The sequence below is a fragment of the Leucopleurus acutus genome, assembly GCF_964270905.1.
Source record: "Leucopleurus acutus genome assembly, chromosome: 14".
NCBI classification, from domain to species: Eukaryota; Metazoa; Chordata; class Mammalia; order Artiodactyla; family Delphinidae; genus Leucopleurus; species Leucopleurus acutus.
The window spans coordinates 3,254,467-3,271,564 of record NC_139156.1 but is presented as its reverse complement, the minus strand read 5'-3'; the positions used below and the strand labels follow the sequence as shown (position 1 = coordinate 3,271,564).

The window sequence follows — 17,098 nt, the reverse complement described above, 5'->3', positions numbered from 1 at the left end:
CACACGCTGCCCTGGAGGCCGGTTCCCGTGGGGCCTCACACCCCCGGGGGCTCTCTTCCTCCCCCAGACCGCCCCGCCGGGGGCGCCGCACACCTCAGGTGCCCGCAGGGGGTCGGGGGGCGCCTGGGGCCGTGGGACGGGAGGCCGCACAGGGTCAGCTGCGGCCGAGACCCCGGCGGTGCCGGAGCTCCGAGGCCTCAGGCCGCCTCCCTTCTCTCTTTGCGGGGACCTGGCGGCGCCGGCGGGGGTGCGAGCTGGCCAGACTCCGTAGGACCGCGTTGGGCCCAGAGGACCGGACAGTAGGCTGGGCCGGGACGAGGTGACCTGTGATGCGCGCGCTCCTCCGGAGGCGCGGCTGCAGCCCCAGCTGACGCTTCATGTACCCCCCCCGCCCCCCCACCCCCGCGCCTCCCGTACTGGCTGGTCGCTGTGCTCAGAGGCCCCGGCGGTTTGATGTAGGAGGGGCTGTTCTGCCGAATTAAGGTTTCTTGGCTGCTTTTCCAAATCCTGCTGCGATGGCTGAGGATGCAGAGTTCTCATCCTGCTTCTGACTGTGGGCTCCTTGTTGGAGGTCTGGGCTGCATTCATTTCTGTAACCTGCTTCCTGTCATCGTTGGTGCATCTGGTCTTCTGGCTGGTGACACATTTGCTGTTAAAGAAGAGTTCTTCCGTCACAGAGTACTCAGACGTTCCCTGTGCATTTCTGGAAGAGGAGTAGGCCGTGTAAGCTGCGCAAACAGCGCCTGGGAGCGGGGCTTCTCCCGTCTTTCACCACAGTTCCCCTCCACCAAAGGGCGGGGGGCAGAGCGGGCAGTGACTGGTGCTTCCGGGGCCTGGGAGCCCGGCAAGTGGGAAACCTATTAACAAACTCGTGGTTTTCCTGTTTCATGCTCATTTTGGTGTAAAACTTTTCTTCCTTGAAATTAATTAGCCGGAGCGGTGTACAGCGTTTCACCTGTGGTTTCAGGTGCGTGGGCGCCACCGTGCACCCCGAGGACGCACACTCAGGTCGGAGCTTGCTTTGACGCCGGTGTCTCGTTTCACGGAGAGTCTTTGTCGATTTGACTCTGGTCTGCAGCGCCGTGGTTAGTAGGGGAGCTTTTTTCTTCTTTTGAAGAAATAAGTGATAGTTACTAAGAAACTTCTAAGAGGAGACCTTTATGGGCCTTTCTGTAGAGTGCTCTGGCGTGTTCCGGTGTCATGCACCAGTTTTTGGCAAGATCCAGAGATATTTTATCTGTAAGCTGTTGGAATGGATATGGGAGCTCTAGTTACCACCTTGGTGTTGTACCTGGAAATATTTTTCAGAAATGCTTGAAGTTCCGAGAGATTTCTGGAGCATTTTGTTAAACTGTACACATGTAGGTTTGATGCACTTGTCTCTGTGTGGGATCTGTTTCTTTTACCCACAGAGACATATACGGGTTTGTATCCTGGCTGCTCCCTAATTCTTGTGTAGTTGCACAGATTCAAAACAGCCTTTGAGCTTCAGAATAGAAAAGCAGTTAAACCCTCCTGCATGGCTCATACCTTAGTTTGATAACATGAACAAAAATGAAAAGTTTGGAAAGGAAAACTGAGTTTTAAGTATAGTTTTTAAATGGAGACAGTGCCTGTTTTTATCTAGAAATGGTTGTTTTAAAGACCAGTGAAAGAATTTCCTTAGATGTCCCTCTAACATGGAAGCTCTGATGGGCAGGCATTTTCATGGCTGTTTTATAATGTGCTGCTCGGAGCGCGTTGTTTAGGTGACTGGTGAACGCTGAGCGCTGTAACAAGATGCACGTGCGGTGGCCGTTCTCCACCTTGGCCCTGACTCTCCTGCCCTTGTTGTGATGGGTATTCTTCAGGACCAGAGCGTCGTTAATCAGGAAGGTGCTCACAGATCCCATGTCCTGGAAATCTGTGTGTAAGCTCAGAATGGGCAGAGCACAGTATTTATGGGATCCCTGTAGAAGCAGTTTTTAACTTGGAAGCCTAGTTGTGACACTGTAACGCAGAATTTCTTCTCCCTTTGTGTGTGCATGTAGCTGGGTTCACCAAAATTTAGCAGCAAACGAGAATCATTTCCCTTCCATGTCAGGGCCGTAACAGAAGCCTTTGGAATGGTTCTTTTTTTAATTAGTAAACTTTATTTTTTAGAGCAGTTTTAGGTTCACAGCAAAGTTAGAACAGCAGTTTTAGGTTCACAGCAGAGTTACACAGAGAGTTCCCATATACCTCCTGCCCACCCCCACGTGTGCCCCTCCCCACTGCCAACGTCCCCTACCAGAAGGAGGTAAACCTTTGTTCGTTGTTTGCATCAGGGTTCACTCTTGATGGTGTACTGTCCGTGGGTTTTGACAAATGTATAATGTCGTGTGTCCACCACCGCCGTATCCTACAGAATAGTTTTACTACCTGAAAATCCTCTGTGCTCTACGTACTCATCCCTCGCTCCCCCCAACCCCTGGTAACCACTGATTTTTTTTTTTTTTTTTTTTTTTACTGTCTTCATATAATTGGAATCATAGAGTACATAGCCTTTTCAGATTGGCTTCTTTCTTTTAGTAAAATGTGCATTTAAGTTTCTTCCGTGTCTTTTCGTGACTTGATACCTCAGTTCTTTTTAGCAATGAATTAATACTCCATTGTCTGGATGTGCCGCAGTTTATTTAGCTATTCACCTAGTGAAGGGCATGTTGATTGCTTCCACGTTTTAGCCATTGTGAATACAGCTCCCGTAAACATCCATTTGCAGGTTTTCGTGTAGACGTGAAGTGATGTTTTTGCACAACTTCTGGATCCATTCTAAGTTTGATATACCAGATGGCAGTGCCCGTATTTTGTTTGGCAAAATCATTTCAACCAATTGAACCCTTCTTGGTTGTTAGGGCATAATGAACTGAGGCATACTTACAGCTGCCCTTTGTTGAATGTGACCTGGTGAAATTCCGCTGGGGAGGCCCTGGCCTAGTGGCAGTGGGAGCCGGGTCTCGGCCGCTGGCCTTGCTTCTCCCCATCATTTTCCTTCTTGACTTGTACACCTGGCGGGGGTCAATCCCATCCACTTTCTTCTCCCCCCTCTCTTCGCCAGGTTTATTAAGAGGTGATGGGTGTGAAGTATTTTCTGTCTTCTAGGGGTTTGACACACGTTTTTCTCCTAATGAGGATAATCCCTCCCACCTGATCCTTAGATGGGCTGATGTTGAGGAATGAAGACAAAGGTGCTTCTCTGATGCTTTTTTCTTATTCTCTGTTCAGCAGCGTGATTGTAAAACTAGTTTTCATTTCACGATGACTTTGTTGATGTCAGGAGGAGCCGCAGATAGGTTGCTCCCCTTCCCTTGATCAGTGCTCCTGATGCCAGCGAGCTTGCACTTCACACACGCAGCTGATGGCAACACGGAGATGCCCGAGATGGGGCCGCCGTGGGGGAGGCCTGAGCTCAGCTGTGGGCCACATGCCGTTGACCTTGGGGAGATGACAATAGCAAACATCTGAGCACCTTGTTTGTACACTGCTTGTAAGAAAGCAGACGATTTCTTTTTTTAGCCCCTTTCTGGTCATTTTTCATTGCCTAGGATACCGATACTAGAGATGGGTAAAAGTGCAAAGGAGCAGGACTGTGAAGACGGTTCTGGAAGGACAGGTTTTAGACAGGCGTGGCCGGCCTGGAAAACTACAGGCTAAGGAGAAAAGACGGTTTGTTTCTGGGTTTCTTGCTTTTGGTATAGTGGGAACTCGGCGCCAACCGCTTAATTCAGAACATTAAACACCATTAATGTTAAAAGAGAGATGAAACGGAATTCACTTCACTTTTGCAGAGGTCTCCAAATAGCCATGAAAAATCGATTCTCTTTCTTGCCACCAATTAATGTCGGCTTGCCACTTTGTGGCTTTAGGTAGCTGCCACGGTGATGATGCAGGGAGCTGGGCCTGCCAGGCCGCCGGGCTGGGGGGGCACAGGGTGTGTGCCTCATGAGAGCGGGAAATGGGGAGCCTGGCTGTTTAATCTGTGTCCTAAATGCAGCCGTGGTGCTGTCCCCCAGAAAGCCGTGGGCCCGGTTGTCCCTGCAGCTCGGGGACTCAGCTAAGGAACGTGGTTTCGCACCATGCAAGCTTGCTTCCTGCTGCTCGCGGGAAGCAGTCAAAGAGCTGGCTTGTTGCAGCCTCCGCAGGACCCTGTGGGCTAGTTCTAAACTCCCAAACATGTGGGTTTGGCACATTGGAAACTGGTTTGTTGGGCTTTTGACGGTTGGCTTCCTCCCTGTCCTCCGACGGGGCTCCCGAGGCCTCTGCTGCAGGGTGGTCCCGTGGCCTCCAGTTGGCCGCTTCAGGATTGCTGGTTCCAGGACAGCCCCTATTTTATGCAACTGTAAACGTGGTGCTTAGGAGTAATGGATGGTTGGCTTGTAAAACTTTTCCCTCCTCTTTCTGGCTTGGAAGCCAGCACGGCATGCTATTAGCTGGAGCAGATTCTGTTATTGAGCCCCAGAACCTGTGCAGACATCATAACCCTGTCTTCACGGGTGTGGTTACAGCGTCCCAGACCCAGCACTCCCCTTCTCTGCCCGTGATGTTCTTGGGGTCGTCGGTGCTACCATTTGCCCTCCTGCCCCTACAGTGGCACTCACCGCTCCAGCAGCTGCCACAGCGGGCTCCTCTCAGACGTGGGTCCTCTCCCTCCTGTGGCTGCTGCCTCCTTCAGTTCACAGACGCCCTGTGCTCCCTCTAGCACCAGGGCCTTAGCACGTGCAGACCTGCCTGCCAGGGGCACTCCTCTCCTTCACCCTGCCCCCAGAAAACTCCAACTTGCCTTTTTGTGTAGGCACCTCTTCCAGGAAGCCTCAGGTCATCAAACCCCAGCTGTGGGCTCTCCTTAATCCTGGAGTTCTCCTGCTGAGTCATCACATCAGGTGTAATTGATTCGGATGATTAGCTCATTTATTCAACAGGTATTTACTGAGCACCTATGATGCATTCTGAGTGCTAGCATATAGCAAAAATCAGTTAGGACAACCTCAAGTTGAAGAAAACAGGAAATCCTCAGAACACTGGCTTGAAACAAGCAGGGCTTTCTTTTTCTTGCACAAGTAGAAGTCTAGCGACAGACAGCACTGGTGTGGTAGTGGCTCACGGTGTCAGCGCCAGGGGCTCTCCAGTCTCTTGCTTTTGCCTCGTGTTCACCAGATGACTGCCACAGCTCCAGGCATCACATCTGCAGTGTCAGGGAAGGAGGAGAGGGGAGGAGATGGTGCCAGCCACAGAAGAATTTTTCTTTTTTTTTTTTTTCTTTAAACAAAACAAGACCTCTCGGCAGACTTCTTCTTACTCATTGGCCAGAGCTTTCACGTAACATTTGCTACTGTATTGGAGCTTACTTTCTAGTGAAGGTGACGCATGGCAAATAAAAGAAATCTAGTGTGATCTCATGTGCCATAAGTGCTGTAAAGGAAAGAACGGATAGAGGAGACGGACTGCTTTAGGAAGATTTCTCTGAGACGGTGATGATTGAGCAGGGTTGTGAGTTAAGTGACAGAGGCCACTGTGCCAGAACATGAAGGGGAGGCATTTCAAGAAGAGTGAGTGGCAGGTGCAAAGGCCTTGAGGCAAGAGCAACATCTCTGTGTTTGAGGAGCTGTAAAAGTAGAGTGAATTGGGGGTCCTGGTCAGAGACCAGGTCAGGCAGGAAGGGAGGGCCCCAGGTTGTTGGGGGGCTGCAAGGACTTGTGATGGATGGGAGAGAAGGAGACGCGATTTCTTTCATGTGTCTTCGTTTTACTCCACCCTTTCTTTTTTTAAAAGTCAAAAAAATTCCAGACCTCCTGAGTTTTTATTTTATGCAGAAGAGTATCAACAGCCCTTTGTTTTGCACGTGTGAGCTTGAGACAGTGCTAAATGTAGAACATTTGCTATCATCACCTGTGTTTTATATTAATTACACTGAATTTTAATACAGTTTTTTATCCTTGTGAAAGGGATTCAGGTTTACTGTGGAAAACTTAGAAAATGCAGGTAGAAAGATGCAGGTAAATATTTCAAATCATTCTGCCATATCTCTATTGAGTTTCTAAGATAAACTTCTACTTTGGAATAATTTTGGACCTATAGAAAAGTTGCAAAGATTGTTCAGTGTGATTTGCTTTTTGTGGGTGATTTTCCTCCCCCAGTAGACCACGGTTGTCTCGTTACAGTTTCAGGCACCTGAGCCTGGTGGCTCATGCGTAAGGGGCACTCGGGTATTTATTAAACATTTATTTATTATTAGTTATTTATGGCTCATTATTTAGTCTCCCTTCTGCCTCACACTGGTTGAGCTCATCCTTATGCCTCGGTGGACCGTTTCCACGGTCTCCTTCACGACTCCCACCCTCTGTTCCCACCTATTCGTTACACAGCTGCCAGAGGGAGCCTTTGAAAAGGCAAACCTGGTGGATTTCCCCCTTGTTTGAAGTCCTGGGGCTTCTCAGGGACAAAGCCAGACATGAAACTGACCCCATGGAGGCTGTGCGTCTCCCCCACGCTTCTTTCTGCGGCCCCTGGGCCTGGTCCCCTGCCTCCCAGGCTCTGCTGCTGGCTGTCTGCCTCAGCCTGCCTCCCACGTGCGTCTTCTCTTCTGGCCCCTTGTTATAAGTCAATCTCTGGGTAGATGTCGTTTTCTCCAGACATTTTTAGCTGCTCTCCTGCAGCGTGTGGCCCTGCTCCCCTGTGGCAGCGCCCCTCCCTGCCCAGCAGCAGTGCCCTGGTGAGTCCTGTGAGGCTGTCGGGAGCCTGCTTGGCCCTGGACTTGGTGCTGGGGCTGGGGCCGTGGATGTTGTAGAGTCCACAGTGAGCAGGTGTCTCTACTGGGCCTCGTTGCCTTCGTGGTCCGCTTGGGGCTCACAGTCATGGCCTTCTCTGGGCTGGTGTAAGTTGATGAAACTCCTGGTGAGAGTTCATCTTTGGAGCCTGGTGGTGGGTTGGCCTGTGGAGTGGAGTGTGGGGATGTCGCTGTGGGAGGGTGTCAGGCGGGTCTGTCACACTCCTAGGGCTCAGGATTCCACCAGCATCTTTGTGCAGCCATCGTGCACGGCAGCCCCGTGTGTGTGTTTGGAATCGCTGCTTTCCAGACGGTACCTCCCACCAGCCTGTGCTGAGACGCTCTCCCTCCCTGATGCACTCCCCTGCTATGCAAGCCTCGCTCTTCTTGCTGCCCCGTTTCAGCCCCCGTGGGTCCCTCCTGGTGTCTGTGACACCCCCATCTTGTCTGCAGGCATCCCCCCACCTCCTCGCCAGGCCTGCCAGCTCTGCGGGACCTGCAGCACACCTGCTGTTTCAGCCTGGGCTTCTCGTCAACACACACACCACGCCAAATGGCCCAGCGCTTCTGTCCTGGGGGCACATTATCCATAACATAGTAGGATGCAGTATTCAGCTGATTTTTACCTTTACTCGTGGAAGGACTCTGTGCTGAATGCCCTGGCTGTCGACAGGAAAGAAAGTCGTGCACAGGTTTCTGTGGACTCTCAAACGCCATTTCTGGCTGGGTTGGTATAAAAGTATGTAAAAACTGCAGCTTTTCTTTTTCTGGCAAAGTAGCCGTTGGTGGGTTATGGTGCATTATGTTTGACTAGCAGTGGTTCTGCTAATGGGCTTAAAAGCCCAGAGGCGCTGGTGAAAGTACAGCTCAGCCGGGCCGAGTCCAGGAGGAGCTGGGCCGCGAGTACCAGGCCCGAGTCTTAGGGGGGGTAGTTCCGGGGAATCCTCACCTTCAGGAGAATTGAAGTGGGTTTGATTTCCATTCTGTCTAACCGATGAGGAAGTCTAAAGCGCTCACCTCCTCAGACTTCACATGACTAAATGAGCAGCTGGGTGGATGGGCTAGAAGTGGCACGTGCCCCTTGTTCAGAACGCAGCTTTTGAGCTTGAGTTATCCCTGTTAAGGGCTGATTGCTCTTTGTTGGTTCCTGGCATGGTTTGTGATTGACTCACCATGCTCTGTGGAGGCCAGCGGAGCTGCTGCTCAGTACGAGGGGGCAGCCCGCACTTGGGGCATGAGTTTAGACCGGTGGTCCAGGGCCAGTGCCGTGTTGCCGGGCGGTGCCTGCTGGTGCTGGGCACCGGGGGCAGCACGGCGGCTTCAGGCCGAGCTTCAGTGTCCTCTTGGTCCCACGCGGAGATGCAGGAGCTGGAGTGTGAGGTCGTTACTTGGTCCGGAGGCAGCCCTTCCAGCTATGCCGGGGTCGGCTGGCTGCCCTTCTCCTGCAGTCTAGGCCAGTGGCCTCCAAAGTTCGGCCAGTCCAGGCTGTACTCAGAGCCCGGCTCCTGGGACGGCTTGGTGGCGTGCAAGGCCCTTCTCCTGGAGAAGCGAGGGGCCTGAGCTCTCCGGAGACCTGCTCGTCCTCCCATGTGGCAGAAATCCTCATGCCCCTGCGCCCCCGGTCACCTTCATTGCCCTACCCCTGACCTGCCCTGCGCACCCGGATGTGTCTCCCCAGCCTTTCCTCAGAGTAAGGGTGAGAGCTGGGTGTGTGCTGAGTAGGACAGAGGTCCTTTCGAAGCTGCAGGAGCGCCCAGCCGCCCTGTTCACCGTTTTCCTGTCTTCTCCAGCTGGGCCCCTCAGAACAGCCCAGGGAGACTGGTAGACTCAGGTTACTATTAGTTTATTGATGAGAAAATTGAGGCCTGGGAAGAGGAGTGGACATCTAACATTCACCCTTCTCCTGGTCGGCTGTGTGCCGGTCTCACTTCTGCAGCGATGCCGGGCTGTGTGCTTGAGCGGGGCTGGCATGGACACAGCCCTCCTGGAGGCTGTCCCTTTTCCCGGCCACTCGGCACAGGTACACCCTGGCCTGGCGCCCACGCGAGCTCTAGGCACCTGCTTGGGCCTGAGTCCAAGGACAAGTGACAGGGAGCCCGGGCGGCAGGGAATTGACGGTGGCTGCAACATCCTGTTTCCCGGGGCGCCGGTGGCCCCGGCGCCTGCTGCGTGCCTGCAGTCCCTCGTTGTTCCCACAGGTGTATCCTGAGGCTTGGTGTTGGCTGTGGTTGGCCTGTGGCCAGTCTTGGTTCCTACCGTTTTCTGAGCCTGCTTCTCCAGCCTTCCCAGAAGTTCTGTGAGTTATGGAACGTCTTTCAGTAAATTGCTTTTGTGCTTAAATTAGCATCAGTCTCGGAGGCTCGCCAGCACGAGTCCTGGCCTGCCGTGGGCTCGTGACTTGTCAGGCTCCGGATCTGAGGCCTGAGCCAGGGCCCTGAGCCTGGATCTGCTGAGAAACAGCCTTCCTCTTGACGGAGGCCTGCTCGTTCAGCTTCTGAACAGGGACTGAGGTAGGAGGCACGGGTCGGCGAACACGTTTGCTAGTGCTCGGCAAAGAAACGAAGCTGACTTCTATTGCAAGACTGCTCGGAGCTCTTAACCCGTTAAGGTGCAGGGTGTCACCCAGAAGGGGAGAGCGCGTCCAGGCTTCTCATCGTGCCAGCAGAACCCTTTCTCCGAACACACTTTGTGCTCAGAGAAATGCTCTGCTGGCCCCTTGACCCGGATGGTGGACATGCTGATGATCCGGCTCAACACACGTATGATAAACCCCTTACATGTATAATGCATTTGCCATCCGTGGGGCCCTGACTCGTGGTAGCTTGGTCACCTGCCAGCAGCTCAGGGTGATGGAAAATGTCCACAGATGTGAGCGGGTGCAGGTCAGGAGTTGATTCTGGCTTCAGGAGACAGGGGGACACACCCAGGGGGTTGGGAGAAGGGGTGGCAGTTGGCTTTTGAAGAATGTTTAGGATTTTGAAGTTGTTGGATAAGAATTTAGGGAGGAGAGCAGTGCACTCTGGGTGACAAGGTCAAAGGCCAAGGATATTGGGTTAGAATGTCAGTTGCGGCAGGGATAATGGTAATCCTAAATCCTTCGGGGATGTCAGGTCTTTACACACATTCCCGCTAACCCTTGTGCCAGCCCTATGATTTAGGTATCGTTTGTCCTACAGTTAAAAGCACTTGTGTCTCAGAGAGTTTAGGTGACTTTCTCAAGGTGATGGGTCGTGGGTAGGAGGCCATGATCTCCCTCTGCCTGGTCTGATCCCTGTTTCCGCATGACAGAGTGGAGGGGGTGGGAAGACTCTTCTGGTTTTTATCCCTCAGGCAGTGGGGAGCCATGGTAGGAATATGAGGTGTCAGAGAGCATCTCCGATGCCGGGCAAACATCTGCGAAGGTTTCCCAGCAAAATCCTGTGTCCACTCACTGGGAACTGGAGAGCTATTCGATTCAGACCCCTGTCACTGTGCACAGAAAGGGGGATGTTGAACAGGGCAGCTCTGGAGCCCAGGGGTTAGGATGGAATCTTGGGAGTGATGCTGGCACACCATGGGGTTTGGGGAATGGTGCTTCACCTCTTCAAGGCATAGACACTGTGTGTGCCTCTGTCCTGGGGCTGTTGGGAGGTAGAGCAGGGAGTCAGCGTGTGCTGTTAGCAGCAGGTGGAAGGCACGCAGAAGGGAGGAGAACCTGCGGGGTCAGGGCGATGGGGGCGTGTTGAGGTTTCACTGTAAAGCAGTCACCAGGCCAAGTGGGGCAGACGGGACAGTCAGGGAGAGGCCAGTCCCCGGCGTCCAGGCCTGCATACTGGAACACTCGCTGCACGTGAGGGGCGCCCACGGACTTAGGGCCGCTGGAGCGTGAAGGCAGCCGCCAGCCTGCAAACAGTGAGCACGGCTGCATCCCAGGAATACTTCCCTTGCAAAAGCAGGCGCTGGGCCAGGTTTGGCGGCGGGCTGCGGTTCGCTGAGCTGCTGTAGCGCCGTCGTGTCGTCAGTAGTGATGTGGTGTTCTAGGTGAGGGTGGCTGGAGCGGGAAGACCCCGGGTGTAAAGAGGGGGCCCGAGGGCGCCCTTCCTCGGGGAGCTGGGAGTTGGTGAGCGAGTCCGGGAGGACGGGCGCAAATGAATGAGAAGAGCTGAAAATGGTAGAGCCGGCGTGTAGTGCGGTGCGGGGGTGTGCGGGGTCCCAGGAGCAACGTCCGGTGGGGCTCGGGGCGGGGCTGGGTGGTAGCCCGCTCACCGATGCGCTGCACAGGGGCAGAGCCCACGCGCAGTTACGGTTTTGGACAAGTTCAAGTGAAGCGTTTCCAGGACGCAGAGGTCAGGAGAGCCAGGCGGCAGCCCGACTTCCAGTCCGGAGCTCGCAGGGAGGCCTTGCGGGGCTCCGGTTCCGGGGCGGCTGTGGCTGAGCGGGGAACCCTGGGAAGCGCTGGCCCGTGAGGTGGCCCGAGGGAGGTGTGCGGGAAGCAGGGCAGGCAGGAGTCGCCGGGGAGACGAGGCGGCCCGGGTGGGCTTCCCCGCGGCCCTCTCTTCCGGCCTCCCCTCGAGGCCGAGGGATTTTTACAAGATGCCAGCCTGCCTAAACCTTGGTACAGGCTTTTCGCTGCTCTTAGTACATCTGTTCTTTCTTTTAAACTTCCACTGGGTTGACCAAAATTAGCATCTCTCAGAATTGTTCGCGTGGAGGGTACCTGATAGGATAGCTTTTGTACTCTGGCTTGAACGCAAGCAAAGTCCCTGCGCTTCTGTAAGGGCGGGATTCCGACACGCGGGCCCTCCGCGGCCGCTGCCGGGTCGGATCTCGCTCCGTTTCTGTAATTCATTTAATAATGCTTTAGTTTTAAACGTACTTTATTCAAAATATCCCATGCTTTGTCTTCAGTTTTTACTGAAAGTGTTGTTGGTAATTGTTTTATTTTAAATAGCTTTAGGTGCTTTTTAAAAGGCACTCTTATTTCATCTTTGACTCTGCGTTGGTTAAAGATAAATGAGAAGAATAGGGAGATGGTAATTTAAAAAAAATTTTTTTTAATTATTTATCTTTGACTGCATTGGGCCTTCGTTGCTGCGTGCGGGCTTCCTCTAGTTGCGGCGAGCGGGGGCTACTCTAAGTTGCGGTGCGCGGGCTTCTCATTGCGGTGGCTTCTCTTGTTGCAGAGCACGGGCTCTAGGCGCACGGGCTTCAGTAGTTGCAGTGCGCGGGCTCAGTAGTTGTGGCCCCCGGGCTCTAGAGTGCAGGCTCAGTAGTTGTGGCGCACGGGCTTAGTTGCTCCGCGGGCATGTGGGATCTTCCTGGATCAGGGCTTGAACCTGTGTCCCCTGAAGTGGCAGGCAGATTCTCAACCACTGAGCCACCAGGAGATCGTAATTTAAGGAGATGAGAGGAGAGTGAATTGTTGGTTGGCTGCTCTGGGTAATTATGGTAATCTTCTGTCTTCAAAGTGACTGTGTTATAAAAATGACACATTATATGGTTAAATTCCAAAAATGGGGAAAAAACTTTGGAAGATGTTTTATGTCTTAAATAACTGGGGCTTCTGTTGTGCTTTGGAAGTGACCAAACTCTTTCACGTATGCGTAACTTTAAAAATTGTTTCTCTTTAGGTACTTGCGAGAATGAACAAGACCTGTGAAATGAAATACAGAATGATGGACAGCCCTCTGGGGAAGATCGAGATCTCCGGCTGCGAGCAGGGTCTGCACGGGATAAAGCTGCACGGCCGGAAGATCCCAGACACTGAGTGAGTGAGAGTCCTGTGTGACACCCACTGCTTGCTTTGTTCAAAGCAACAGGGAGAACACGATCATTGCTTGTTCTCCATTGATCACAGGGTAACACGGAGCCACACGCTACCAATCACAAAAGTTAGCATCTCTCTAAAAATGGTAGGGCCATGATCGTTCGTTTTCAGCATCTGTGCTTACTGCCCAGGAACCCCAGGGACGTAAGCTGTAATTAGGAGCCCCAAGACGTATTAATGTATACGTTTATAGAGGTGTTGATGGACTGTATTGAGCGCTTTGATTCTTAAGTGGGATGTGGGAATCTCTTTGGGCGTTTGGTGACAGGGAGCTGCTGCTTCCTTAATCCGGATTTTTAAATCCAGGGCCAACGTTCCCTGTTCATCAGTCTGCCAGGTGATGAACTTTTATGGGACTTTTGTTAATGGAATTTTTTATTAATGGACTTTTATTCCAAAGTCCTGGAATTGCTTCATCAGTAGCTCCACTGGGCCTCTTGGAGATGGTGTCCGGCTGTTGGTGTGTGTGCGCAGCGGAGGAGAAAGGGTGTGAAATCCCCTTGTTAGCATGAAGTTAGGGTATTGCCATTTCTCACGGAACACGTTTCTCTGAACGATCTCCACTATTTATTTTCTCTAATTATAAAACCATTAAAAATTCAAAGCACTCCTTAATGTTTTGTTCTGAAACATAACATTCAGTTTCCTCCATTCATTGATTGTGAGTAGCAGTTGTATTTTAGAATTGCAGTTCTTGTTATTTCTGACAGAAGAGGGGAAAAACCACCCACTCCTTTGCTCAGCGTTTGTCTTAACGGGCTAATAAACACAGCGCCAAGGATGTTAGAAAAAGAAAATACGTAAGAAACATAAAAATTGATTTTAATGGACCGCTGTCAGAGATGGCTATAATGAGCACAAGGGCGGTAATAAATACGAGTTTTCGCCTCCTCGGTCGAGATTTTTCCTGTAGAGCTGCACGTTACAATCAATAGTCTTTTTTAAGACCAAAAAATAAGCAAACCTTTGAATTATATGAATACAGTCTTCTTGATTTCTATGAGAACCATCTGGCTGTAGTGTTCAGAAAATCACAGGCACCAAATAATTTGTAGGGAAAATGTCATTTTGTCTTTTAGCGTGTTCAGTTGCACAGTAAATCACAGAAATTATGTGTTGAATTCTTTTTTTTTGTTTTCTTTTAAAAAAAGAGCAAGTGAATTTGGAGAAGAAAAAGTAGGAGGAAAAACCTCTCTTGAAGTGCTTTAAATGTCCATTAGGAATTGTGAGAACAGAGTGAAGATGAGGCTTAGCTTTGCTTCTACTCTCTGTACTTTCTGAATCAAGTTAGGATTAGGTTCATCTGTGGAAAACAAGCTCCTCCAAGTAACAGCTTAATCAGATGCAGCCGGTTTCTCTGGAGGAGAAGCCCTGGCGGAGGAGCAGTGACGCTGGGTCTGCTGGCGGGATGGTCACTGGAGTCTGGCACCCTGAGCTTTCCTCTCGGCATCTGCAGGCCAGACTCTGGGGTGCGAGCTGCCACACCCCTTCACGAGCAGCAGAGAGAGGAGAGAGAAAGGAGGGGATGCCCTCTGTTTCCAGAAGCAGCATCCGTGTCTTCTCTCACCTTGCTGGGCTCGCCGCGCGGGAAGCACGGAGCTTGGCGTGTGCGAGCTGAAGTCGGCGGTTCTGTGCGGAGCAGATTTGGCGGGGGGCGGAGGGCAACCAGCAGTCTGTTGTATATGGTTAATTTGGGGAGGGCTATTTCAGAAGTAGAGAACGGCATAAAAATTATCTGTGTGAATACTCAAGAGTTAACAGTTTCTTTCATTTAAAAAAACCGAGGTGAAAACCGCATAATAAAATGCGTAGATTTTAACTGTAAAGTTCAGTGAGTTTTCACAGATGTGTACGACCACACGACCACCAGCCCAAACCAAGATATAAAACACTCTAGAAAGTTCCCTCGTGCTCCCTTTCAGTCACCCCCTCCCCGTTGGCATCCACTGTTCTGATCTCTGTCATGTTGGGTTAGTTTTGCTTGTTCTTGAGCTTGTTCTAGGTGGAGCCGTACAACATGTACTTCTTTTCATATTCAGTTCAGCGGTGTTTTCCAGGCTCACCCGTGTTGCTCTGTGTGTCAGTAAGTAGTTCATTCTTTTTTATTGAGTAGTAGTTTGTTTTAGGAATATACCACAGTTTGTTTATTCATTCTTCTGTTGATGGACATTTGAGTTGTCCAGGTTTGCGGTACTATGAACAAAACTGCTGTGAATATTCTTGTTCAGGTCTCTTTATGGACGTACGTTTTCTTTTCTCTTGAGTGAATTCCTAGGTGTGGAATTGCATGGCTGGATTGCATGTCAAATGGATGTTTAACCTCGTAAGAAATTGCCAACACGTTCCCCAAAGTTTACCATTTTACATTTCCACCAGGAATGTGTGGGAGCTTCTGTTACTCTGCCTTCTCACCGCACTTGGTGGTGGTAGTTTTTAAAGTTACAGCCGCTCTGGTGGGTATGAGGTATTATCTCTCTCATTGTGGTGGTGACTGCCCTTTCCTGATGACTTACTTTGAACACTGTTTTCAGTAAGCTTTCATTGTGAGGCAAGTCTCTTGCCCATTTTTAGTTGGTGTTTTCTTGGTTTTTGTTGTCAGTTGGTAGTTCTGGTTATAATTTGATGATCAGATATATGTGTTGATCATTTTCTCACAGTTGGGGACTTGTGTTTTTATTTTTCTAATAATGTCTTTTAATGAATAGAAGTTTTTAATTTTGAGGAAGACCAACTTTTTTTTTTCCTTTCTGTTCGGCCTATTTTGTGTGTTTAAGAAATATTTGCCTACTCTAATTTCACAAATAGATTCTCTTATAAATCCTTTGAAAAACATTATAATTTTAGCTTTTTATGTTTAGATCTGTGTTCCACCACCTTGAATTACCTTGTTGTGAGGTACTCAGTTTTCTCCGCAGATATTTAGTTGTTTTAGTATCATTTGTTGGGGGGGGGGGAACAATTCCTTTCTCCATGGCATCGCCTCAGTGTTCTTGTCAGAAAATCAGTCACGTGGCCATACGTGTGTGGGTTATATATGTCTGGACACTTGTGTTCAGCTGATCTTTTCATCTGTTCTGTGCCAGTGCTACACTGACTTGATGATGTAGCTTGGTGATAAGTCTTGAATTAATGTGAGTCTTCCAGCTCTCCACCCCCCATCACCCGTTTTTTGTTGTTGTTGTTTTGTTTTTTTGGAAGATTGTCTTGGTTTCTAGGTCTCAATTTTCCATATTACTTTTAGAATCAAGGTGTCAGTTTCTCCGAAAATGCCTGTGGGGATTTTGATTGGAGGTCCTTGAATCTGTGTGTCAATTTTGGGAGGGTTGACATCTTAAATTGAATTTTCCAGTTCATGACTGTGGTTTAGCTCAGCATTTGTTTAGTTTCTATTTAATTTTTCTCAGTAGTGTTTTGTAGTTTCCACTTTAAAGATCTTGGTGTGTCTTTTGTAAAGTTGATTTCTAAATACTTTGTTTTTGATGGTATTGTGAATCAGCTTAATTTTTTTTTTCTTTTTAACTTTTAAACTGCTGCTGCTGGTACATAACACTTGATTTTTGTATGTTGATTTTATTCTGCCATCTTACTAAATTCACTTCTTAGTTCCAGCAATTCTTTTGCAGTTTCCTTAGGATTTTTTTTCTGTAGAAAATCATGATGTCCGTGAGTACACACACTTTGCTTCTTTGTTTATGATCTTTTTGCCTTTTATTTTTTTTCTTCTGTTGCACTGGCTGGAACCTCCAATATGACGTTGAATAAAAGTCATGACAGTGGACCTCCTTCCCGTGTTCCAGTCGTAGGGGGGAGCTTCAAGTGTATCAGGGTGACTGCTGGCCTTGTTGGCTTTAATAGGCGTCCTTTCTCACACTGACAATGCTTCCTCAATCTGTTGAATTTTGTTAAATGGTTTTTCTGCATGTATCAACATGATCCTGCTTTTCTCTTTTATTCTTTAAATGTGAAGTAAGCTAATTTTTGGATTTTAAACCAATCTTGAAATGCCGCTATACTACATCATTTAATTCATGGTATAGCCTTTTATTTTCCCTTACATATTACGGGTTGAAATTTGCTATTTCATTGAGTGTTTATGTGTTTGGTGTTCGTCTATAATTCTTTCTTTGGCGATGTCTTTGTGAGGTTTGGGCATTTGGGTTTTTCTGATTACGTGAAGTGAGTTTGGAAGTGTTTCCTCCTCTACTTTCTGAAAGAGTCACGTGGGGGAATTTTTTTCTTCCAGTTTGACGCCACCCGGATCTGGTAGGAAGGCTTCTGATTAGAACTCCCTTGTCTGATAGAAGCAGGCGCTGCCCTCACCCACCTGGAGGGGGCCCTCCCTTTGGCTTTTTGCAGGTGGAGCCATTTGCGCCCTCCAGGGCTGTCCCCTCTAGCTCTGCTGCCGTGGTGGACGGTAGCCGCGAGGGGGTTTTGAGCAGAGCATCCTAAAGACTCTGGGCCCTTGTTCTCACCCTCCTTCTTGTGAGTCCTGGCACCTTCGTTTCCTCCGA

At 50.1% G+C, this 17,098-nt stretch overlaps 1 protein-coding gene across 1 annotated transcript in view; it reads left to right on the top strand.

The window, feature by feature from the left end:
• Positions 1 to 17,098, top strand: part of MGMT (O-6-methylguanine-DNA methyltransferase) — a gene marked incomplete at its 3' end in the record, with an annotated part of 283,790 nt that overhangs the window by 47,667 nt on the left and 219,025 nt on the right. Inside the window, exon 2 of the mRNA XM_082854858.1 lies at positions 12,391 to 12,527. Coding sequence (XP_082710984.1) covers positions 12,403 to 12,527 — 125 coding nt within the window. The 5' untranslated portion in view covers positions 12,391 to 12,402. The remainder of the gene's footprint in view (positions 1 to 12,390; positions 12,528 to 17,098) is intronic.